At 39.3% G+C, this 20855-nt stretch overlaps 1 protein-coding gene across 6 annotated transcripts in view; it reads left to right on the plus strand.

The window, feature by feature from the left end:
• Positions 1–20855, plus strand: part of TUB (TUB bipartite transcription factor) — an 85496-nt gene that overhangs the window by 53425 nt on the left and 11216 nt on the right. For 3 of the 6 annotated variants that reach the window (XM_075094738.1, XM_075094741.1, XM_075094742.1), the window contains 9 exons: positions 3644–3811; positions 7449–7520; positions 8394–8515; positions 9399–9590; positions 10151–10263; positions 11351–11465; positions 16657–16755; positions 17161–17332; positions 18642–19757. In XM_075094738.1, the coding sequence (XP_074950839.1) occupies positions 3644–3811; positions 7449–7520; positions 8394–8515; positions 9399–9590; positions 10151–10263; positions 11351–11465; positions 16657–16755; positions 17161–17332; positions 18642–18775 (1187 nt within the window). In that variant the 3' untranslated portion in view covers positions 18776–19757. Of the gene's footprint in view, positions 1–3643; positions 3812–7448; positions 7521–8393; positions 8516–9398; positions 9591–10150; positions 10264–11350; positions 11466–16656; positions 16756–17160; positions 17333–18641; positions 19758–20855 lie in introns of those variants that run through there. The other 3 variants (XM_075094739.1, XM_075094743.1, XM_075094740.1) reach the window with 2 other exon arrangements.

Genomic DNA, 20855 nt, shown 5'->3' on the forward strand with positions numbered 1-20855 from the left:
TCAGCAGAAAGTTGCTAGGGATGTAGGATAGAGAAATGTATGGCTGGTGACCCTCCCATGAAGACATTTCCTTTAATGGCTGGGCTGGAACAATAAAACAAGGTCTCGACTTCATATCCTTGAAATGTATTGTCATTACTAAATCCAGTGAGACTGGATGGGCTTTGGGTTGTTGGTCGATCAAAATGCACAAAAGCTTATATTTGTTTCTCATAAGTCATAAACACTAAGCAAGATTTTGCCACTTCATTACTTTCTCAAGGCTTTTGGTAGCAGTTCTCTTTATTTTTCCCATACCTTTTTCTCTCTTCCCTCATTCCAGACCTGGATCTTGTGGGGTTTTGTTGGTTGGTTGGTTGGTTTTTTTCTTCTTTTTAGATAGTTAACACTTTGTGTGTTTAAAGCAAAACAAAAAAAATGCTATCTGAAAATCTCTGAGATCAAAGTTAAGTGCTTGTCCACCTAATATATTTTTAATTTCTTAGAATTCACATGAATTCAGGTTACAAAAGCATTCTACGTGGTAGTTTAGATTACCAGCTTTTAAAAGCATGGTACTCTCTGTTTATAAATATTGTCCAAAAGATTTTAGGTTCTAACAGAATACAGGCATTGATAAATAGTAGCTTATAGGATAGAAATGCCAGTGAATGCCAATTTTCGGTTGCATTTTTTTCATTATCTCTCTGTTTTCATCTCTGATACCTCTGGGTTTCATCTGAAACATGACCCTGTCAAAATTTACCAGAAGGCCTGTACTTGAAGGAACTAGTATTCTGCCGGTTGTTTCACTCTTCCTCTTTTCTCCCTACCCTCCTTCACAGTTGCCTCTCAAAAATTCCTTTTCTTGTTAGCAGCTCCGTCAGGTTTTTTTTTCTACCTGATTTTTGGGAAAAGATGTAGAAAACACTGACGGTAGCAATAAAGACTTTCTTTTTGGCACAGCCCACTCAGCTTCTTTGCCTCTTTTCACCCTGTCCTTAAGCAGGTAAACTTATAACTATAGACAGGAATAGTTTGTTTTATTGCACAGTGAACTGTCCTTCGAGTAAGTGGGTGAAAAGGAATCAGCGAGGCAAAGAAAGTGAGAACATAGGGAGAGATCCACCTTGAGTACCATGATTATGCAAGCTTGGAATTGTTTTCAGACATTAGCTAGGTGATGGTAAAGCTGCCTTTTGAACTATGACTTACAAAGATACACTTCTATCTCATGATACAGAAAAAAATGTGTTGTATACTTGCATTTAATACCATTTTACATGCATATATAGCTACAAAGATGTGTGCACACTCACAAATATTAAATAGTTAATGTTGCATTTGCCACGAACGATCTACAGTATTCTAATGCAGCAGAGGTTCTCTTTTTAACCTGTCTGGCTATATCTTCCATTCCCTTAAATGGGGTCACCAGTGGAACCATTCATAATGCTTAATAACTCTCTACCAGTGATGCACACTTCAGAATACTGAAATCGATTTTTCTTCTTTAAAAGTGTGACCTGCCAGTGTAGCCTTGGTCCTCACACCTAATAATACGTGATGTTCCTGACAGCACGGGATGTGAGCGCAGATGTTCTGCAGGCATCAGAAAAAAGCAACCACAGTGCAATGTCTAATGCTGTCAAAGGCATTTCATTTGCTGCAGATCAATGTCTGCTTTGAAGAAGAATAATTAAGGTGTTTTGTTCTTTTTGAAATTGGTTCTCAAAATTAGGTTTGTATCATCCAAAGCTTAAGAAGGGACTAGATGGATACGCATGAGGTATGAGCAGCTTGTTATAATTCATGGTGCTTAACACTTTTGAAATTCAGAGTATTACGCTAAGAACCTAACTTTAGGCAGCCGCTTCAATGATAATGGTAATGGTTAATATGGCTAAAGCCATGGATCTGAGCGGCTACCTCTCTGTTCTAGAGCACCTTTGCTGTAGTGCTTATCCTGAGATAACTTTTAAGAAAAATGCTATTCTGTTCGCTGCCATATTACACCTGCAGCATAGGAAATTATACTGTTCATTCTGCATCACACAGAGCTTCTGTCTGAATTTGTCATCCTACCAAGATGAGAGAATCGTTTCCATAGACCTTATTTAGTCCATCAAGGTTGAATGGACAGATTGTTTATTTGTTGTTAGTTTTACTGTAAGCAAATCAGAATTTTCAGGGTTGGTGCAGAAATTGCCAGATAAGGGTCTGTGTGATGCAGATGAGTCAATAATTCCTTGTGCTCTTGAACTCTGTGAATTTAATACTTTTGCAGTGCTGGACTGCATCTTGTTAGGCAGTCGCACAGCCAGTGCTGTTCCTGTTCCTGAGGGTGTGGACCACTCTCTTTTGCACTTGTGCTTTGTGCCGCAGTGGCAGTGACAGCAAGTATGGCACAGTACAGTTAAGCATGCTACATGTATAATCCAGTTGTCTTTTAATGCAAGTTGACAGCTGCTGGCAAAGCGGATTGAAACGGTATTCTTGGAGACTTCTGCTATAGATCACAGTCTGAAAAAATCCCAGTCCCTACAGCTCCTTCTTACAGGATTTATTCAGCTCTGTTTGGTGGGAGAAGCACCATATTCTTCTGCTGAACTATCTCTTTGTAATGGTTGCTAATTCTCCACCATGTTGCTTGCTTATTAACAGAAATTTTGGAACCGCAACAGTATACAGGCTTTTGTTATTTACTGTATCTGTACATGATACTACCATTTAACTGGTGCAAAAGTGAATTTTGACATAGCTAATTTAGTAATATATACCAGCACTGAGTCTTAACTAAGAGCTGAAGTACATTTGCAATCTGATGTTTTAACTTGCTTTCCCAAAGAAAAAAATGAAGGTAGATTGTGATATGAACATACCCCACCCACCCCATATTTTCATTTTTCTGTCTTCAGAGGCAATTTACAGCTGTAAGGAGGTAAATAGTTTCTTTCTGGCTGTTGTCAGGAGTCACAGAATCGGGATGGCTGAAGCTGGAAGGTGCCTCTGGGGACTGACTAGTCAGTCAGAGCGGGTTGCCCAGGACCATGCCTAGTTGGGATTTGGACATCTCAGAGGATGGAGGTTCCAGGGAATGTGTGTTTGCTTTATAGTTTTACTCTGATGTTTTAACTGTACAGCAATTTACTAACTCAGGCATATTTAGGCTTGTTAACGTGCTGCTCTTCCTCTTGTATACACAGCTAGATCTACTTGTGAATTTTCCAGGTTTCTGAAACTTTGAAGCATCATTTCATAATAGCACTTGTTTATTAGGGGATAATCTGGGACCCAGGCTTATCTGTTTCTGGACCAGTTGTGTGTCCTTATGAAAGGTGCATCTGTTTTCTTTCAGTCTCTCCAGTGAATTTCTTTTCAGTTTTGTTTTCACTGTTTCTGGTACAAGGATGGTTGTGCTTTGAGGGTGAGGAGGACAGCAGTGAAATCCTGATCACCTCTTGGAGGTTCTCTAGTGCAGTATGTGGGAAGTAAGATGTTTGCCTTGGAGGCTAGTTTAGTCTTGTTTAAGTCTAGAAATGTTATTGAATGTGAACCTCTGATCTGTGATTCTTAGAAAAGATGCTTTTTGTGAGTAACCAATTCTCTTCTCAAGTAACTTCTTGACACAAAGACAACTAAAGCTTTTGCTGTTGTCTGACAGGGATTGATGGTCCAGCTGCTTTTCAAGATGATGTTCAGAAGATAGGAAGTCAAGTGCAGATTCTCACTGTTGGGCAGTCTAGCCATGATGAAGATGATGGAGAGAAAATGGCTAGTGGCCAACAACAGCAAAGCAAACAAGATCTTAGAGCAGCAATGCAGAAAAAAGGTAAGTAGCCAAAACTGCCTTCACATTCTCATTGCTTGCTTTTTATGTACATTGACTCCTTTTACTATTCTCACTCTAAGCCCTAGCCTAAGCAGAGATTGTTACTCTGTGTTTCTTCTCCTCAGAGCCTGTTCGGCTCTATTTTATTATCTAAAAAAAAAAAAAAAAAGGTAGTTCTTTTTTGTCCCAAGGAACAAGAACTCCCCAGGTTCTCAGGGTTGTGGCTTTCCCATCTGCAGTGCAGTGCTGCTATTAAGGTACCAGGCAGATGCTAACGCTCATATCCACCTGTTCACATTTTTATATTGTACAACTCTGGAAATCACTTACTTGAGGGTTAAAAAAAAGAGTATGGAATAGCAACATTCAAACTAGAATATTAATTTTAGTTGTGTTGTCAGTTAAATATTTCTCATGTTTCTATAATGTGTGTTCACGCCTGCAGAGGTGAAACTTACAGCACTGTGTATTCTGCAGCATTTCCCATGCATGGTTCTCAAATGTTCTGGAATATATTTTTTTCTAGAGGCATGCATGATTTGGGAGATAGATTGTGTACGTACACATTCATGCATTCGTCTCTTCCTTCCTGCAGCGTTGTTATCTCTCATTAGACATTAACTGTAGGAAGGAAGAAACCTAAAATCCTCACAAAGCTTGTTCTGAAGCCATTTGCTTCGGAATTGTTCTTCTTCAGTGTACAGCTTTTGAAGCAAAGATGGCTCAAGCCAAGAGTGCTCTGATGCTTTAAGAATAAACTCTTTGTGTGTAAAGAGCAAAATGTAAGTGCAAACTTGACTCATCTAGAATAGACTATTCATATCTAAATGCTCGCCTCTTGTCTGCAGAGCAGTTCTCGCCAAGATTCATTTTTTCCCTGGGATGTTACTCTGCAGATGTGAGCAACTTCAACTGAAATGGGCAGATTTTCTCCAAGTGTGGTATTTCCTGGGCATTTGAGTCAGAGGGATGTTGGCATGACTAATAAGTTCTGATCTGTGTGGTGATTGTGTTGCCTTAGACCATGGCTCAGAATATTTAATCATCAGGCACATTACTTACTAAAGCTGGATTGACTTAAAAACTATCCACAGACTTTTCAAATTAGGTCAGAGCACTCAGATTTTCACTCTGGGGAACATTTCTATTTTTTATGGTTTTTTTCTGGGTTAAGATATGTTTTTATTCTCCCCAGTTTTTTTGTTTTAAATTTTAAAATATTCTTTTAATTTTAAAAGACCCACCTCATTGGGTTGTTTTATTTTTTTAGTTTTGATTTGGTTTGGTTTGGTTTTACTTTGTTGCTTCCTATTCTTAAATAAATTATATGACCTTTTTTACCAGCTCTGAGTATAGTCCAGATCGGAACAGACACTGCTAAGAGTGGACCACTAGCATGCTTCAAGTTGCGGTGGGGGGCAGGGAGGCGCTTTTAAAAAATGGGAATGCTGAGTTTTACTCATTTTTATTAACAACAGAGCTATGTTCTGTGAGACACAAAGAAAACAGCATCTCCATAAAATATTTTTACTGTCTGTATATGGTTTGCCACTTGATACCAGCAGAGGAGGCTTGTTAGAAAGTTTTGAGTATCCCAGTATTCATGAGAAGCTTTATGTAGAGCTAGGGCTCTTCATGTGAATTCCCACTGCCACTTCACACTTGTGGCATGTCCCCATTGGTCTGAAAAGCATTTTGAATTGCTGTCTTCCATTAGACCTTCTCTTGCATGGAATAGGAGCAAAAGAAGACAGAGAGATAGATGCTAACTGGCCTAATGGGGAAGGCTGGGTCCTATCAGATTTGTGTAGCCCTGATTTATGCTCATTCTGCTCTTTGACACTAACTTTGTGGAGAGAAGCCTCTCTCAGCATGTGTCTCTGCTTCCCCAGTAAGTCAAGTTCTGTTATGAGACAAGGTTATAGGCTACCTGGGTATGAAAAGAATATGCCACTTGCAAGAAAATGCCAAATGTTTGGTTTTTTTTTTATTTGGTTCCTCTATCTGTTGGAAATTACCATACTAGAATCATTTTCTCCTGCAGGGAGTATTGGTCCTTTTGATTTCAGAAGTCTTACTGTATAGACTTCTCTCTGGCAAATGAGTCACTAGGACAGAACCAGACTTCCATAAGTTTTAACACTGAATAACTAACATTTAGTCTTCACATTTATCAGTTTCTTACGTGTCTCTGTAAAGACTTGGAATGAACAATTTGGCCTTAGTTCTTCTTTGGCACCTGAAGTTACAACTGTTTTGAGATTTAGGGAAGGAATAGATTTGATTTCTGGGTTGAAAAACAAAACAGGAGCTCTCTGAAGCATTTTTCCCCACAGGTCATAAGTGCATACTTTTCTAAGGCTGGCATGGAATTTTCACCACTAAAATATTGGTGGTGAAATAGTGAGCACAGATGTAGAAAAAAACCTGATTACGTCTGTGCATATGAAGTATGGCTTTATTGCACAGCTGCCAGCTGAAAAGATGGACTATCTCTATTCTCCATGCATAGTTGACTAGAACGTAGTTGCCATTATTAAGAAATAATACTTGTGATTAATGAGGGTGTGATTAATAATGAGTGAGTTCTACAGGCTTTGAAAATATCTGTTGACCTGTGAACTCAGGGCTCTCTTGCATAACCAGATCCTGTTGAAACTTTTTGCTGTCACACTGTGTGGTGTGTGCCCAGACTGGGGGAACTGAAGAAGTGGATAACGAGACCATTCATGGTGCAGCTGAATGGAATACAAGCATTGCACATGCTTCTGTTTTATCCACTTGCTCTTACTACTCTGGTGGTGTTTCATTATCCAGTGTGCATCTGCTGTCAAAAGCTATTTTAAAGGGATATGCATCGAGGTTATTGGAAGCAGCAATAACATAACAAGTATTTAAATGCCCCTTTTGGTGTCTTTCTTTTTTTTCTCACTCTGTTCCAAAATTTGAACTGAAGAAAGCTATTACTGATACTATCTCCAATGGTTATATTTCTGTACATTAATTTAGTTCAGTCTCTGCTTGTTGCAGACCAAGCTTATATTCCGAAAGACTAAGCTACATGAAAGTCTCTATGTGTATCCCCGGAAGTCCTGGAAGAACAGTTTAGAGAGCCTGAGAGAGATGATGAGGATGCACAGGGATTTAGGTAGAATTTAGGCCATCTGAATATGAGTCTGAATACTTTTTTCAATTTTACTGAATGAATATTTGTGTAGAATCTGTGTATATCACTTGTGTTGATCTGTTGTGTTGTTTTTTTTTTTCTTTGTGTGTGTGTGTGTTAGAATTTAAAAGTAGGCCAAAAACCTGCCATGCAGGGCACCTCGTGCACAGAAGGGTTTGTGGCACAACTGTTCTCGTGGATGATGATTTCTGAAGCTTCAGCTCTGTGATTCAGGGCTTTTTTACTTTATTCAAAGTACTCAGAAAACAAGGTGACAGCAGGTATAAGCAGGTAGAAGGTGAATTTGATTGTGCAGAAAGGTAAAATGTCCATAACTGAGGATTCAGGCAGCAGCATTATGGCCCCATCCAGTAAGCCTTTAGCCCTGTACGGAGTCCTGTTGGCAAGTTAGGCTTGTTCACTCAATTAAGGGTTTGCAGAATCAAGCCCATGGATTTTTTCCTTTCCCAGATCCCCATGCAAATACATCCTGGTCCTCTTCCACCTCCCAATCCAGTCTTGTCGCCCTGGATCATGTTCCTGGTAAGTACAGAAGGAAAAAGTTGATTATGCCCATGCTGCTTGACTCTGGAAATCTTTGCATTTCATTTATCCTTCTGCATCGGCCATACCAGTAGTGCAAATTCTGGACCAAATGTTTTCTTTTTTTTTTTTGAACTTAAGAGTTTGAACCTGAATATAGGGTGGCTTCGTTTGCATGATACTCCTTGAAAAACTAGCCTGGAAAATGACACTTTCTGCTGCTAAGTCCTATTTGGTGTTCCAAGTTGTGTTCTCCTGCAAAATGTCTGCGTTTTGAATTCTCATACAGTCAAATTTTTAAGTGCTGTAGGGCATTTCCTTTGGCCTGGGCTGATACCATTTTTTACATAAAAGAAATATGCATGAGAACATTTTCTTGATGTGAATGTTCCTTCTCAGTCTAAGATCTGCTTTTCATCAGATCACATAGGAACAATTAAAAGTGTGCTGTAGAAGGGCTCGTATTTTAATGGTTAAGGTTTCCAAATGGCTGTGATAGGTTGTTCGCTCAGCTCCAAATTCAGGTTTAAGATTTTGTGTTGTGTTTGAAGTATTTGACTGGATGAAGAAGCTCTGAATTTAATTTCTAATTGGATTATTGCTCCTCCTTTATCATTGGATAACTCAATGCTCTCTATGGAATGGAAACAATGATACTTCCTTTCTCATTTGCTGAAATGTTTTGGCTTCTGAGGGCAGGTACTGTCTCACCCACATATTCGTACACTGCCTCGCACAGTATGAACCTCCCTCATGCACACCATCTCACTTGTGAGCCTAAGGGCGCAACAGTATACTAAGTGGTGTTTTACAGCAAGTATGGAGAGCTTTAATGTATTAGTATTTCATATAAGTGCGCTGCTTTCTCCTCAGGCATTTCAAGCAGCATGAATTTTGATGAGGAAGAAGATGAGGAAGATGAAGACAGCTCCAGTTCTTCACAGTTAAACAGTAACACCCGGCCTGGTTCTGCCACGAGCAAGAAATCCAATAAGGTAAGGGGTGATGATGAAGGAGGAGCATGCAGGCTTTATGTACTGCGTGATTTCAGAGTGCAGTCAGGATAGGCCTGGATTTCTTGTTTTGTTTTTAATAGGCACTAGAGTATCTCCTAGTTGATTTACTGTGATAGCTCTCAGGGTTCACAGGACCAAGCAATGAAAATAATGACTTGGAGAAAAGAACAGCAAATATTGTCTGAACTTGAATGAAGAGAAAGGTAAACAGTAAATACTTACCTTTCTACTTCTTGCAGGTGCTCAGAAGGATCTTTTGTTTCTATTGCATTTTTCTGAGCATTTTCCCACCCTGTTCTTGCTGCTACCATCCAAACATAAAATAAGACTTTGGCATGTTCAAATATTCTAAATCACAAGCTCTTGCTTGATGGTGCCCCACCCTTTTATATACTACACTGACTTCTCATCTCTGTTATGTCTCTGTCTAGCTTAATCTGTCTCTCCCTATCTCATTTCTTCCTTTCATCAAAGGCCATCACTGTCCTTGGGTATGGCCTTTCTGAAAAAAGAAGCATGGTGAGGTGAGGAGGTGTGAGCCAGAGTTTGCTTTGTAACATTAAACCACTCTGGCTGTGCAGCCACCCTGTTCTGCTTTGCCAGATGTGTCTATACACTGAGCATCAGCAGCACAGAGAACTGTTCCCTGAGCCCTTGGTAGCTAAGAGCTTGACTGATTGGATGGGGAGGGATCCTTAGCTTGATAACCTGCCTTCAAGGCTGATGAAGAATCAGAATGGGGGAGACAATACATCCATTGGTTTTATTTTTTTAAACTTCAGCCTCTATCAAATGTCATTCTTTTTACTTATAACCTTGTAAATCAAAGTTGAGGAAACCTGAGTTTTGTTTACTGTTTTAGGAAGCAGCCTCAGCCCCCAGTCCTTCCACAAATGAGCCTCTCATAGATGTTGATGACCTGGAGGAATTTGCTGTAAGACCTGCTCCACAGGGTGTCACTGTCAAATGCAGAATCACAAGAGACAAGAAAGGAATGGACCGAGGGATGTACCCTACTTATTACCTCCACTTGGAAAGGGAGCATGGTAAAAAGGTCATAAAATAACTTAAATGGCATACCAGTTGCATCTGACTATAAAAAAAATTATTAAAAGTCTGAAGAAGTCTTACAAAGAGAACATGTTATATTTTAAATATATTTTCACTTTCACTGAGATCTGCCCTACAGTCTTCCAAAAGCAAAACAATAGTATCACTTTGTTCTACTGCGTTTCTTCATATGACTAATCTTTGGTCTTAAATAATCCATGCATGGCACCTTTATGTCAGCAGTTGGGGCTCTCTGCATTCTGTGACCTGAAAAGCATCTATTTTCAATTCAGCTGGAAAAGCCAGAGCAACTTAGAATGAAACATTTCACAAAATAGACCAAATTTCATTATTTAAACCATAAATAATGGACTGAGTGGTTGAGAAGTTGCTTTCCTTTTACAAATTTTTATCTGGTTTTGCTAAGTCCCAGGAGACCTTCTGTTACTTCACTAATGATGCTGGAAGACAGAAAAATTGCCTATGGTTTCCTTACATCAAAGCAAGAAGTGGTGTGTGCTAACCCCTTTGGCATTCTAGAATATGTTTTTTTGCACTGCTTAGGTGTTTCTGTTAGCTGGAAGGAAACGAAAGAAGAGTAAAACCTCTAATTACCTCATCTCCATAGACCCAACTGACCTGTCTCGGGGTGGAGAGAGTTTTATTGGAAAACTGAGGTAAACACTGATACATCTAAGAATTTTCTTTATATAATATAAAGTTCATTTGAAATTAAGAAGCCTGTAAGCCACGATGACTTCTTAATTAAAGGCTTGACTACATCATGTGGTAGTGGTCTTAAAGTTACCAGTATCTAAGGCATGTTTTCAAAACATCTCAAGTACTTAAGAGATCACATTTTATTAAAAGTCAGCAGGACTAAAGCTCTTAATTGCTCAAAGGCCAGGTTCTCAAGGATCTATGAGCACAACTTACCTTAATGGGGTTTTCAGAAGTGCATGAGTAGATTGTGTCTAGTCCCTATTGATAGAAATACCTTGGAATGGAAGTGCGGTTTGTTAGACAATCTGAAAATCTCTTTGGTTTTGCCCATTTTTTAAGATCCTAATTAGAGTCCACAAGTAGTGGGATTCTTTCAGAACCACATGTTTCTTTTCTGTCACCCCAGCATACATCAGTCTGTTATTGATACTTATGTGGAGCCTCTCAATATATGTTTAGATTATCTGTGCCTGAGGAAAGGGACTGTACTGCTAATTGCCACTTGCCCATGTGGATCTCAGAACTTCAGGCACTATTTATTGCAGTGCAAACACAGAATGGGGATAATGTGGTTTTAGTATACTATTTTAAGTAATATTTTGCACTTCTTGGTGTGATTTCCATTTAAATAGGAAAGACTGATCTTATAAATTTATGAAAATCGCTCTCTGTATTCTAATAGAGTTAGTAGTCAGGTGAGAAAGCAGATAGGTTTGTAGAGAGTAAGCATATTTTTAAAACCAAGCAAACAAATAACCCTGCCTGTGTGTTTTCTTATCGCTTTCTTGAATTTACTATTTTGCAAGATGTCATGAGAAATCTCCAGTGTAATGATAAGGGTCCTTTCGTGTACTCTGCTGTACTGTACCTTTATGTTTTTCTTATGACTGTTAATCCAGGAGTTGCCATTTAGTTGGGATTAGAATTAACAACTATTTGTACTCAATATTCTTTCTTTCCTTTGGGGCTACAATGCAGTAAAGGATGTCTCAGGCAGCATTACTGGCAAAAGGTGATTGCATTTTCCTTTCTTTTTGATAGATCGAATCTTATGGGAACTAAGTTTACAGTTTATGACAATGGAGTAAATCCAATGAAAACAACATCCAGCCTGGAGGCGAGTATCCTGCGTCAGGAGCTAGCTGCTATTTGTTATGTAAGTACTGCTCACAGGCAATATATGCAAGAAAGGGTAGGTCAGTTTCTGAAATAACACACTGAACTTCCTTCTCACTTATGATTATGTAAATCAGCATTTGTACTTTGATATAATCAAACGGCTGATGTTCACTGCAGAAACCAGGAAATTCAGTGGAAAGCAGAGGTGAAAAGTGTGCCCAGAACCAGGTTGCCCACTTCTCACTTTTGGTCAGAAGGTGTTGGAGCTTTTAAATAACCCTCTGGAAGAGGTAGGATGCTTCACAGACTGCAGGCATCATCCAAGGGAGCCTCCTGAACTGTAGAGTGTTGTGCTCATGGAATTACTGCACTGAAGTATGATCATTTGTAATGGCGTTGTGGAGGAAGTCTCTCTGATCCAAAACACAGGTAGCTGGACAGCAAGGTCTGCAACAGTGGCTGAGAGAGAAAAAATCTGGGGTAAAAACTCTGAAACTCCTTTTAACCAGGAAAAAAACCCAAACAAACCTCAAACAAAACACAAAATTCAGTTGAATGAGAGAAACCAGCCTCTTATTGGACAGTAGATACCATTTGTCAGGGTCAATGCAGACAACCACGACTTGAAGCACGGTTGCTGTTGTTTCATGATTATGAGATGACTAACTCTTTTGGTGAGACTATTCTTTCTGTCCAGAAATCTCTGGGCCCAAGAAAAATTAGGACATACACTGCTACAGAAAGTTTTCTGTTTTCACAAATCAACAACTTGTGACAAAAATACCCAAGAACTGCTTTTCTGAAAAGTTCCTGCCCAGATTAATCAATTGCCTGGCGCTCTGTCGGACTGAGGTCCAGCCATCCCAGCATATACCCTGCGTATGCACAGAATGTGTCCCTGGAAAGGTCAGCTTTAGATTGCAGGGTGCAATGTGTCTGGAAGCTTTTTGGCACATGAGAAGGAAAACAGAGAGCCATCCTCTCCATGCAAAGTGCTGAGAGCACTGAGGGGTGGCAGTACTAGCTGCTAATGTGTTCTTTTCCTGCTGCTTAGGATCCAGCTTTTCTGTGAATATAGTATAAATACTGGTTTTGTTCGCCTGTTCACATGTGCCATTATTCAGGCACATGGCCTATGGTTGCAGGCAAGGCAGACAGACAGACACATATATCCCACCATTCCTGTTGGATTTGAAACTCTATGAGAATTTCAGAAAATCCAGGTAACAGGATTTAACAAGAGAGTCCAGGATTTTATGTCAGTTTACAGTTTGACTGAAGCGTCAGTAGGAACTTAGAACTACTTACATGTTTAATAGAGGTAATTTTATTGGTTTATATAGGAGGGCATTCTCTGGAGCCTGGCAACTAGTCTTCTGATGCAAGCTCGAAATACAATGAGGAAACAAAAAACAGTTTTAAAAAAGTTATATATTAAAAAATGTAGGCATTGCTTGTATAAGCCAACAGCAATAACATTTGAACCATTAATGTTAGCAACTAAAAAACTCAGCTGAGGTTAGCAGACGTAATTAGAAGTGTGAGTGTTGGAAAGAACAGAACCAGGGCCACTGTTTGGAGAATGTGGCTAAGATAAGCTGCCTTTTTGTATCTGTTTTGAGATCAGCAGTTTAAAACTTGTAAGTTTGTATAAGAAAATTACTCATTCCATTGACATTTTGATACTCATGGAGAAAGGCAGCAGGCTCGCAGGTGCATTATGGCCAGAGGACAAAAGGAAATCAGAATGTTATTTTATTACTAGCCAGGTTTGCTCAAGTGAGGTTATTGTTTCCGGCTGCAGCAGAACCACAGCAAAGGTGGCCCGAAAGAGCGCTCCTGAAACACCCTGGTCCTAAGGTAACCTTTTAATTCCTGCCTTGAGATTTTTCCTGCAGCAAAAACTATAATAAACAATGCTTTGAAAGCATCACTATGCCTCTCACTGTCTCTTAGCTCATCCGATTAAGTACCCCTCTGGAGAGGAAGCTGTACCTGCTCCCACCAACTTATACTGAGCCTGACCTGCTGAATCGTCTCAGCAGGTCTAGTTTATACAGGCAGAAGCTGGTGATGCATCTGTTGTTAACTGTGGGATAAACATTTTGAGAACCCTTATCGTGGAGCTTACCTTAGGGCGCGTTTCAAGCAACAGGAATAAAGTTAGTGCAAGGACCAAGTTTTACCAGGTGCTGTTAACCAATTTTACTCTCCCCATTGATGGCAGACTAGCATATTAATAAACCTGCAGCAGCACCTAATGGCTGATTTCAGAATCACTTGGCAAAATTTATCGAGAAGCAGGGAGGTGTAACTGTACCATTTGTACCAGGATTTTTCTGTGCTGGATTCCTTTACATCCATAGTAGCTCACAATTCAGTTTGTGTCCGGTTCTGCAGGTAGGCAGCTCAGCTGATATTCTAGAGGGGTGACTCAGGTTTCAGTAAAGCAGTAAAACCATGTGTTTCTACTCAGGCCTCAAGCACTTGCATTGTGCTCCAATGTAGTGGGTTCTGTGGTTTGCATTTTCTATGGAATGATAGTTTCTACAGGGTATATTAAGGACAGGGCACAGCTGTGTAAATCGAGTCCAGAAAGGGAAGTGGCTGAAGGAAAATTAGGGCAATTAAATAGTGAATCTCCTGGTTGCTGTTGGGATATACACCTTGCAGCTTTTATCATGGTAGCTATTGCCACCATAGTGAAATACTTACACAAAATTATGGAAGTGTGTAAGATTTTAAAAGCAACCCTGGGGAGAAGCTCTGTGTTCTTTCAGTCCGGTTTATTGTGACATATGCTTGTAGAACAGCTTAATGGTTGGGCTAAGGCAGAGAGTGCAGCTTCTAAGCAGTGCTGGGCCAAATCCTCAGCTGATTTAAAGCACTGCTGTGCTGGTTGAGTCAACAGGGCACTTGCCAGCAAACAACCCTTATTTTGAGTTCATATGTAAACCAAGACTGTCAGTGGTATTAAAATGGTGTGAAATCAGAATTTGGCTAATGTTCCCCTAATAATGCCATTTGTAGTCTTGAATTTACACATACAAAATAGTGGAGGAGAGAAATAAAAGAGAAACATGGAATGAGACAGGAGATGAGGGGAATTAATTTTATTTGGATGCATGTAGATTGGAAAGGTCTGCTTTTAATTAAAGCTCCTCTTTTGTACCAGCTGTTTTCCTCATATATTCCATGTTTGAAGAACTTCAGTTCTGTACCTTGATTTTAGTAAAAGGGTAGCATTTGCCAATAAAACTTTTGATATAATTGGTGACTGAGGTAACGTGCAACTAGAAACCATTCCTTATCATTAGCCAGAAGTATTGATTTTAGTATTTCTGAGTAAATCCAAAGAATATAATCCTGTTTTTTCAGAGTGATAATACTGCTTGTTGGGAGGGAAGTGATTCAGCGCTATTATTTAATTTTACCTTGAACAATGTCTTCAACCAGTCAGCATCTAAGTTAATTGTATGTAGCAGAACTGCAGCTTGATCAGAAGAAGACCTTCTAAGGCATTGCAGAGAAGACCAAAATTGTCAGTAGTTAGTGGAAAATAAGGATAAGCATGAATCTTTTCTTAGAAATTGTCCTCTGCTGTGCTGAGTCTCTCCTGCTACTAAAATTAGTCATTTTAGTTTGAGTCTCACAGTGATACAAAACCAAGTCTACACTTCCAACTGCACTAATAACATTGGTTTACTCTGCCAAAGGCCATGACATAAGTCATTCAGAAAAGAGGTAGAATCTTCCCATTAATGTACATAGTTATGAAGAGATATGAATACACTTGTATTGCTTTAAGAGTATTCAGTAAAATAACTCAGTGGAATTTTTCTTGCATGCATGAAAATCTTTAATCAGTTGTGTAAAATCTCCAGATGGTTTGCTGAAACAACCAAAGTTATTTCAAAGGTCTGATGGATGACAAAACTTCTGGACGAGTAAATTTTAGGTGGATATTTTCAGATGTTTCCAGTGAGTTGAGATGTGTGGATTTTTGCTGGTAGAAGTAGAGATGTTTTAAAAAGTTTAGTTTTCCTTAAAATCAGGGCATTTTAATTAAATAAATAAAACCAGAGACATATAAATAAATAAAACCGGAGACATCTAAATATGTTACTTCTGAATGTCCCAGTGGTAGAGCCATACCTGCTGGAGCCTGGGGGTGGCCAGGTCTCGACATCTTGTGGGAACAGTGCCAAGGGGAATTTCCTTCCTTAGATTAATTAGTGTGTGCCCACAGCCCTTCACCTGGGAAAGGTGGAGGGGAGGGGAAAAAAAAAAAAGTAGCACAAAGCATGAGTAGGTGGACTTTTGGAGTGCCACTGTTCCATTTACCAGAGTTCATGCTAGAACAGGCAATTGGGTTTCACTGAGTGTGCTGGAAAATATCGCCCTTTACCTTTTCTTTTTCAAAAGTACATGATGACTTCCTGAAATGTTTTGCCCCAGTTTCTTCTATGGAAAAAATAAAGCCTCAGATGAAAATAAGACTTTAGGCCTATTTAGATTTTAGTGGTTATGTTTTGAGAGGATGGTGCAATACTTGGAACACTTTTGTGAAAAGCGGGGCAGAAAGGCATCAAATCATGTTTAATGGAAGAACTTTATTTTCAGTGGATTTGGTTTTGTTACCCATGTTATTTCTTTACTTTCCCTGATTTCATAGTTCAAAAATTTGCTTTCATGCTAATGTGTTTGTGTTTTACCATGCTCATCTCTAAGCATAACATAGCTGAAGACTTTGAAAACCACGGCACTGCTAACAGATGCTCTTACTGGCAGCTTCTTCTTGTTTGCTTTTGTGTTGGCTCTAGAATAAATGGAGTAGGTCCCATATATTTAATTTTGTCTCTCATCAAAATGTGTGACTGCATTATATGATTTTTATATTACAACTACTTTATTCTGGATCTAGCAGCAGCCAAGCAATCTGGGTAGGTTTTTTAACAAAGGGATTTTTTTTTTTTTTTAATTTTATTAAGGTTGCTGGCAGCTGATGGTAGGAGTGTTTTTGGAAACCTCTCTATTTGCATTTTTCTTGTTGATGGAGTTTCTAAGACAAAGCTGAATATTTGGCAGTGCCAATGAAGGTTGGAATTTCAAGACATTTTTTGCGTTGACTAACAAATAAGTTCCCTGGGCTGCCACTGTGTCTCTCTGTTGAAGAAATTAACTTTAAGAATACAGAACATGATGAACTCTTTTCTAAACATTTTTAGGAAACAAATGTCCTGGGGTTTAAAGGACCTCGTAAAATGAGTGTGATCATACCAGGAATGAATATGGACCATGAAAGAGTTTCCATCAGACCACGAAATGTAAGTCATACCATCAGTCAATGATAAAAATTAATTGAATTCTTTTTCAGTTAGAGTTGTTGGGTTTTTTTTTTCATTTCTGAAGGTGTAGAGTTTAAGAAACCCAGTATTTGAAAAATTGCAGAACAATGGGATGTGTGACTAGTTCTGTGACTCACAAAAGCACTACAAATAATGTATTTAGATACCAAAAGGTACAACTAACCTTTTCCAAGCTGTGGAAAAGACATGAATGCACATTTGCATTAAGATACTCAGAAATCTCTGTTTCATTTGACAATACTGTTTTGAGGGTTAAGGGTGACAGTTTAGTCTTTGGGCTAGGATTTATGAATGGGTTTTTTGAGTGAATTTCATTTTTGTCTGTGAGTGTGAAACTGAAGTGTGTATCTGTGTTGTGTGCAGGAACATGAGACACTTCTTGCAAGATGGCAGAACAAAAATACAGAGAGTGTCATTGAGCTGCATAACAAAACACCAGTCTGGAATGATGACACCCAGTCCTATGTTTTAAATTTCCATGGTCGAGTCACACAGGCCTCAGTGAAAAACTTCCAAATTATTCATGATAATGATCGTAAGTATAGCTCTCTCTCTGTAATGTGTATAACCAGTACTGCTTACACAGCCTGACAGTGATTCTGCCCTTGCTGTTGTTACCCGAGTGAGTTTAGTTTAGTTCAGTTATGTGTGTCCAGCTTAATGCCGCTCCACCTTGTGGCCACGACATTGCTGCAAGCTGGGTGTTTAAAAGCTCATGCTTGAGACAGGTGATTCTGCTCTGTGTTATCTTAGTTTTCTCCCTTGGCGGCTTATGAACTGAGCCACAGTTTAGAGTTGTTTCTGCTCTCAGAGCTGCGGTACTTCCAGTCAGCAGGACCGTGAGGCACTATCGCTCTGCTCAAGCACTTGTATCACAAAATCCTTCCTTAGTTTTTTTGTTCACTGTGGTCCCCATACACTGCCCAGCTGGAGCTGATGGCAGTCAGACCGGTCCCACTGCACATCCACTTTGACGTTACTACTCTTTGTAGTATTAGCCCTACAGAACACCCTGAAAATGTCAGGACTACCTTTCACACCATCACTAGGACCTTACTGGTGTGCTGCTTTCTGCCAGCAATGTACAGCCCCCTTTTTTCTTGGGCTTAGGTACAGTTGTTGGAGCAGGGATAAAGACAAGTGCTTGAGTGGAGTGATACTGCCCCACTTCACACTCACTCTAGGGAGGCATAGTCACTAGGTACTGGAGAACACTGGGCTTACACCACTGCCACGCTTAGACTGCAGGGGAATACTGGAAACTGGTGAAAGTGTCTCTGAGAGCAGCACTGGATTTCAAACATTGGTGTATGCATTTGCTGCGGTTTATAAGGTGAAACAATTACACCTGCTTCTACAATGGAACATTCAAACTGACAGAGTATAAAAGGGAAAAAAGGTTGAGGAAGAATTTCTGAATATGATATAATGGAGACGCATGATTAGGTCTAGCTCACAATCATGCCTTCTCTTTCCTTGTCCACTTGCTTGAAGTTAAATAGGAAGAGAATTAATTGGTTCTTGGTACATGTGAAACTCGGCACTAGGTCTACATAAAAGGCTTGAGCATTTTATACACAAGCAATTTTCTCTGTGTTTGAAAAAAACACTTATCATCTGTGTAATTTTTTTTTAAGACAGTAACAAGTCTTGCAATCCTTTATCGCTCCACTGTTCCTCACTCAAGCTGTCCTGGCTTCTCTCAGTGATATCAGCACAGTTTGATGAGTGAGCATGTTTTGTTTGGATTTTGTTGAGCTGGGCGAGAGGATGATGTTGAATGCATACTTATTTAGCTGCAAACAAAAATAGTGCTTTGTCACTTTTTATGACCTCTCTTGCAGCTGACTACATAGTGATGCAGTTTGGCCGCGTGGCTGAGGATGTGTTCACCATGGACTACAACTACCCAATGTGTGCGCTACAAGCCTTTGCTATTGCTCTTTCAAGTTTTGACAGCAAGCTGGCTTGTGAGTAAAGGGGCATGGCTGAGCAGCCTCTCAAAGGAAGCAGTTTGCCATATGATTCCCAGTTCCTGCTGGTGTCACTGACGGTCCATACTAAAAAGGTCAGGGAAAATGCAGTTGTGGAGGACCACTCTATTGCTGAAGAGAAAGTAAAAGGAATCTTCTAAAAATTCAGGACATTCAGGAAATTATATTTTCCTTTTTTTCCCTGTCATATTTTTCTGGAAGTGGCATCAAGTTTGTGTAAAAAGAAGTTCTATTTCATGTCCTTGATTACGTTACGGATATGTGCCATGATGTACTGTACCGTGGCTCGAGTAGCACCATTATAACGGTGTCTTTTTTAAATCCAGAAAGGGCGTGCACGCTCAAAAAGTTTCTTTTTACATTTAAGAATTATTCTGAGGCTGCAATCATACCTCAAGGTTGCATTCCTACATCGACTAATCAGAGCTTCACATCATCCAATGTAAAAGAAAGATCACAAAAAAGATGCACTTCTTTGAATTTGCAAGGATCTCGTGTAGTACAAAGCCAAGGCTGAGGGTTGAATACCTGTACTGGACTGAACTTGATGCATTGCTATTGTATATGTAGAAGGGCATGATGAATTTTAATTGCAGTAGGAGGAAATGGAGAAGTAGAAAGCACAAAATAACATTGCACAAGTCACTTGAATTCTAAGCTGTCATTATGTTTTAACATCTACATGCTTTTTAATTTGTTTCAAATGGAAATGTATTTGGAGTACAGAAAAAGAAAATGTCTAGATGCCAAGAAAGCATAACTTATGTTGAATTTGGCATGTCACATGTTGGGAATTTATATCCTTGTATTGCTGTGGTAATTCAAACACATATTTTGTATGAAGTGATATAAACAGTTGGATAAAGGCTCTCTACTGAGAATCATATTTTGAATGGGCTGTGTAAAGTTGAGGAAGGTAAATGGAAATATTTTATTAAATTTGTCTGGCCTTTTGCGATTTTACAATTTGTTGATTGCCTTTTTTGAACTTTCAGCAACAACCACTTTTCATATCTATTTCCCATTGTAAGAACGCTTGAAATCGATTGAAACTGTATGTTGTTCTCTAATGTAAATGTGCCAGCTACTGAGCTAAATCCTTTTAGGCAAATCTAGTGTATGCTGCATACAAATGAGACACTGGCAGGACACAGAATAGCTTAAAATAGTGTGGATTTTTTGTTTGGTTGGGTTTTTTTTCTGATTTATCTGGAATACATAAACAAATACATTTCAAAACACAAGCAGAGAAAAAGCCAAGAGCTGCAACTGAAAGCACACTGTAAAACACCTTTAAAAAGAACATCTTTCTGCCATTGTTCTGTACAGTGTCATCCTAAATGGCACACAATTAATAGAATTTGTATGTAGTTCACCAGATGGGTATTGAAGTGTAAGTGAAGTAGTTACGTTTTATACTGTGTGTATTCAGATCCTCCTTTTTACTCGTTACAGACTCTTGCATTGCACAACCAAAGATTATGTAATGAGAAAATGAGATCAAACCTGCTTGTCTCATAGCTGTCAGTCCCTTTTTGACTACAGGGGACAGGCCGTAAGGAAAGGTTGTGCCATTTGGACTGTATAGTTTCACCTAATGAAAGAAATACGCTCTCTTCCTCACATTTGCCTTCAGGTCTCCTTCCCAGCCTACAGACAAGGAAATTTCAGATGAGAGATGAAAATAAGTAATTGCCAACATTTTTTCTAATCTTTTTTTTAAATCTCTGGAAAAAAGTCTGCTGGCTTTGAACAATGTTTTGTGGAAGGTCTCAGGCTGTCAAATGCCATCTTTAAATAACAGGAGGCTCTGTAATTTTTTCATGTCTTTTTGGGAGAAGCCTTTCCACACAATGGTATAAAATTGAAAAACACCTTTTATTTGAGGGAAATGAGCAGTCAGTTCCCTCAATGAATGATCAAAATGATAAGTCATGAGCTGCAGTGTGATTAGGCTTCGCACATGGATGCTTTGTATTCCCCTATAGTCGTTGGTTTCCCACCACTTCACACCCCCACCTGTGATCTCACTTTGAATTTTAACAGAGGGCCCTTAGGCCTGTG

The sequence above is a fragment of the Phalacrocorax aristotelis genome, chromosome 5 (genome assembly GCF_949628215.1).
Source record: "Phalacrocorax aristotelis chromosome 5, bGulAri2.1, whole genome shotgun sequence".
NCBI lineage: Eukaryota > Metazoa > Chordata > Aves > Suliformes > Phalacrocoracidae > Phalacrocorax > Phalacrocorax aristotelis.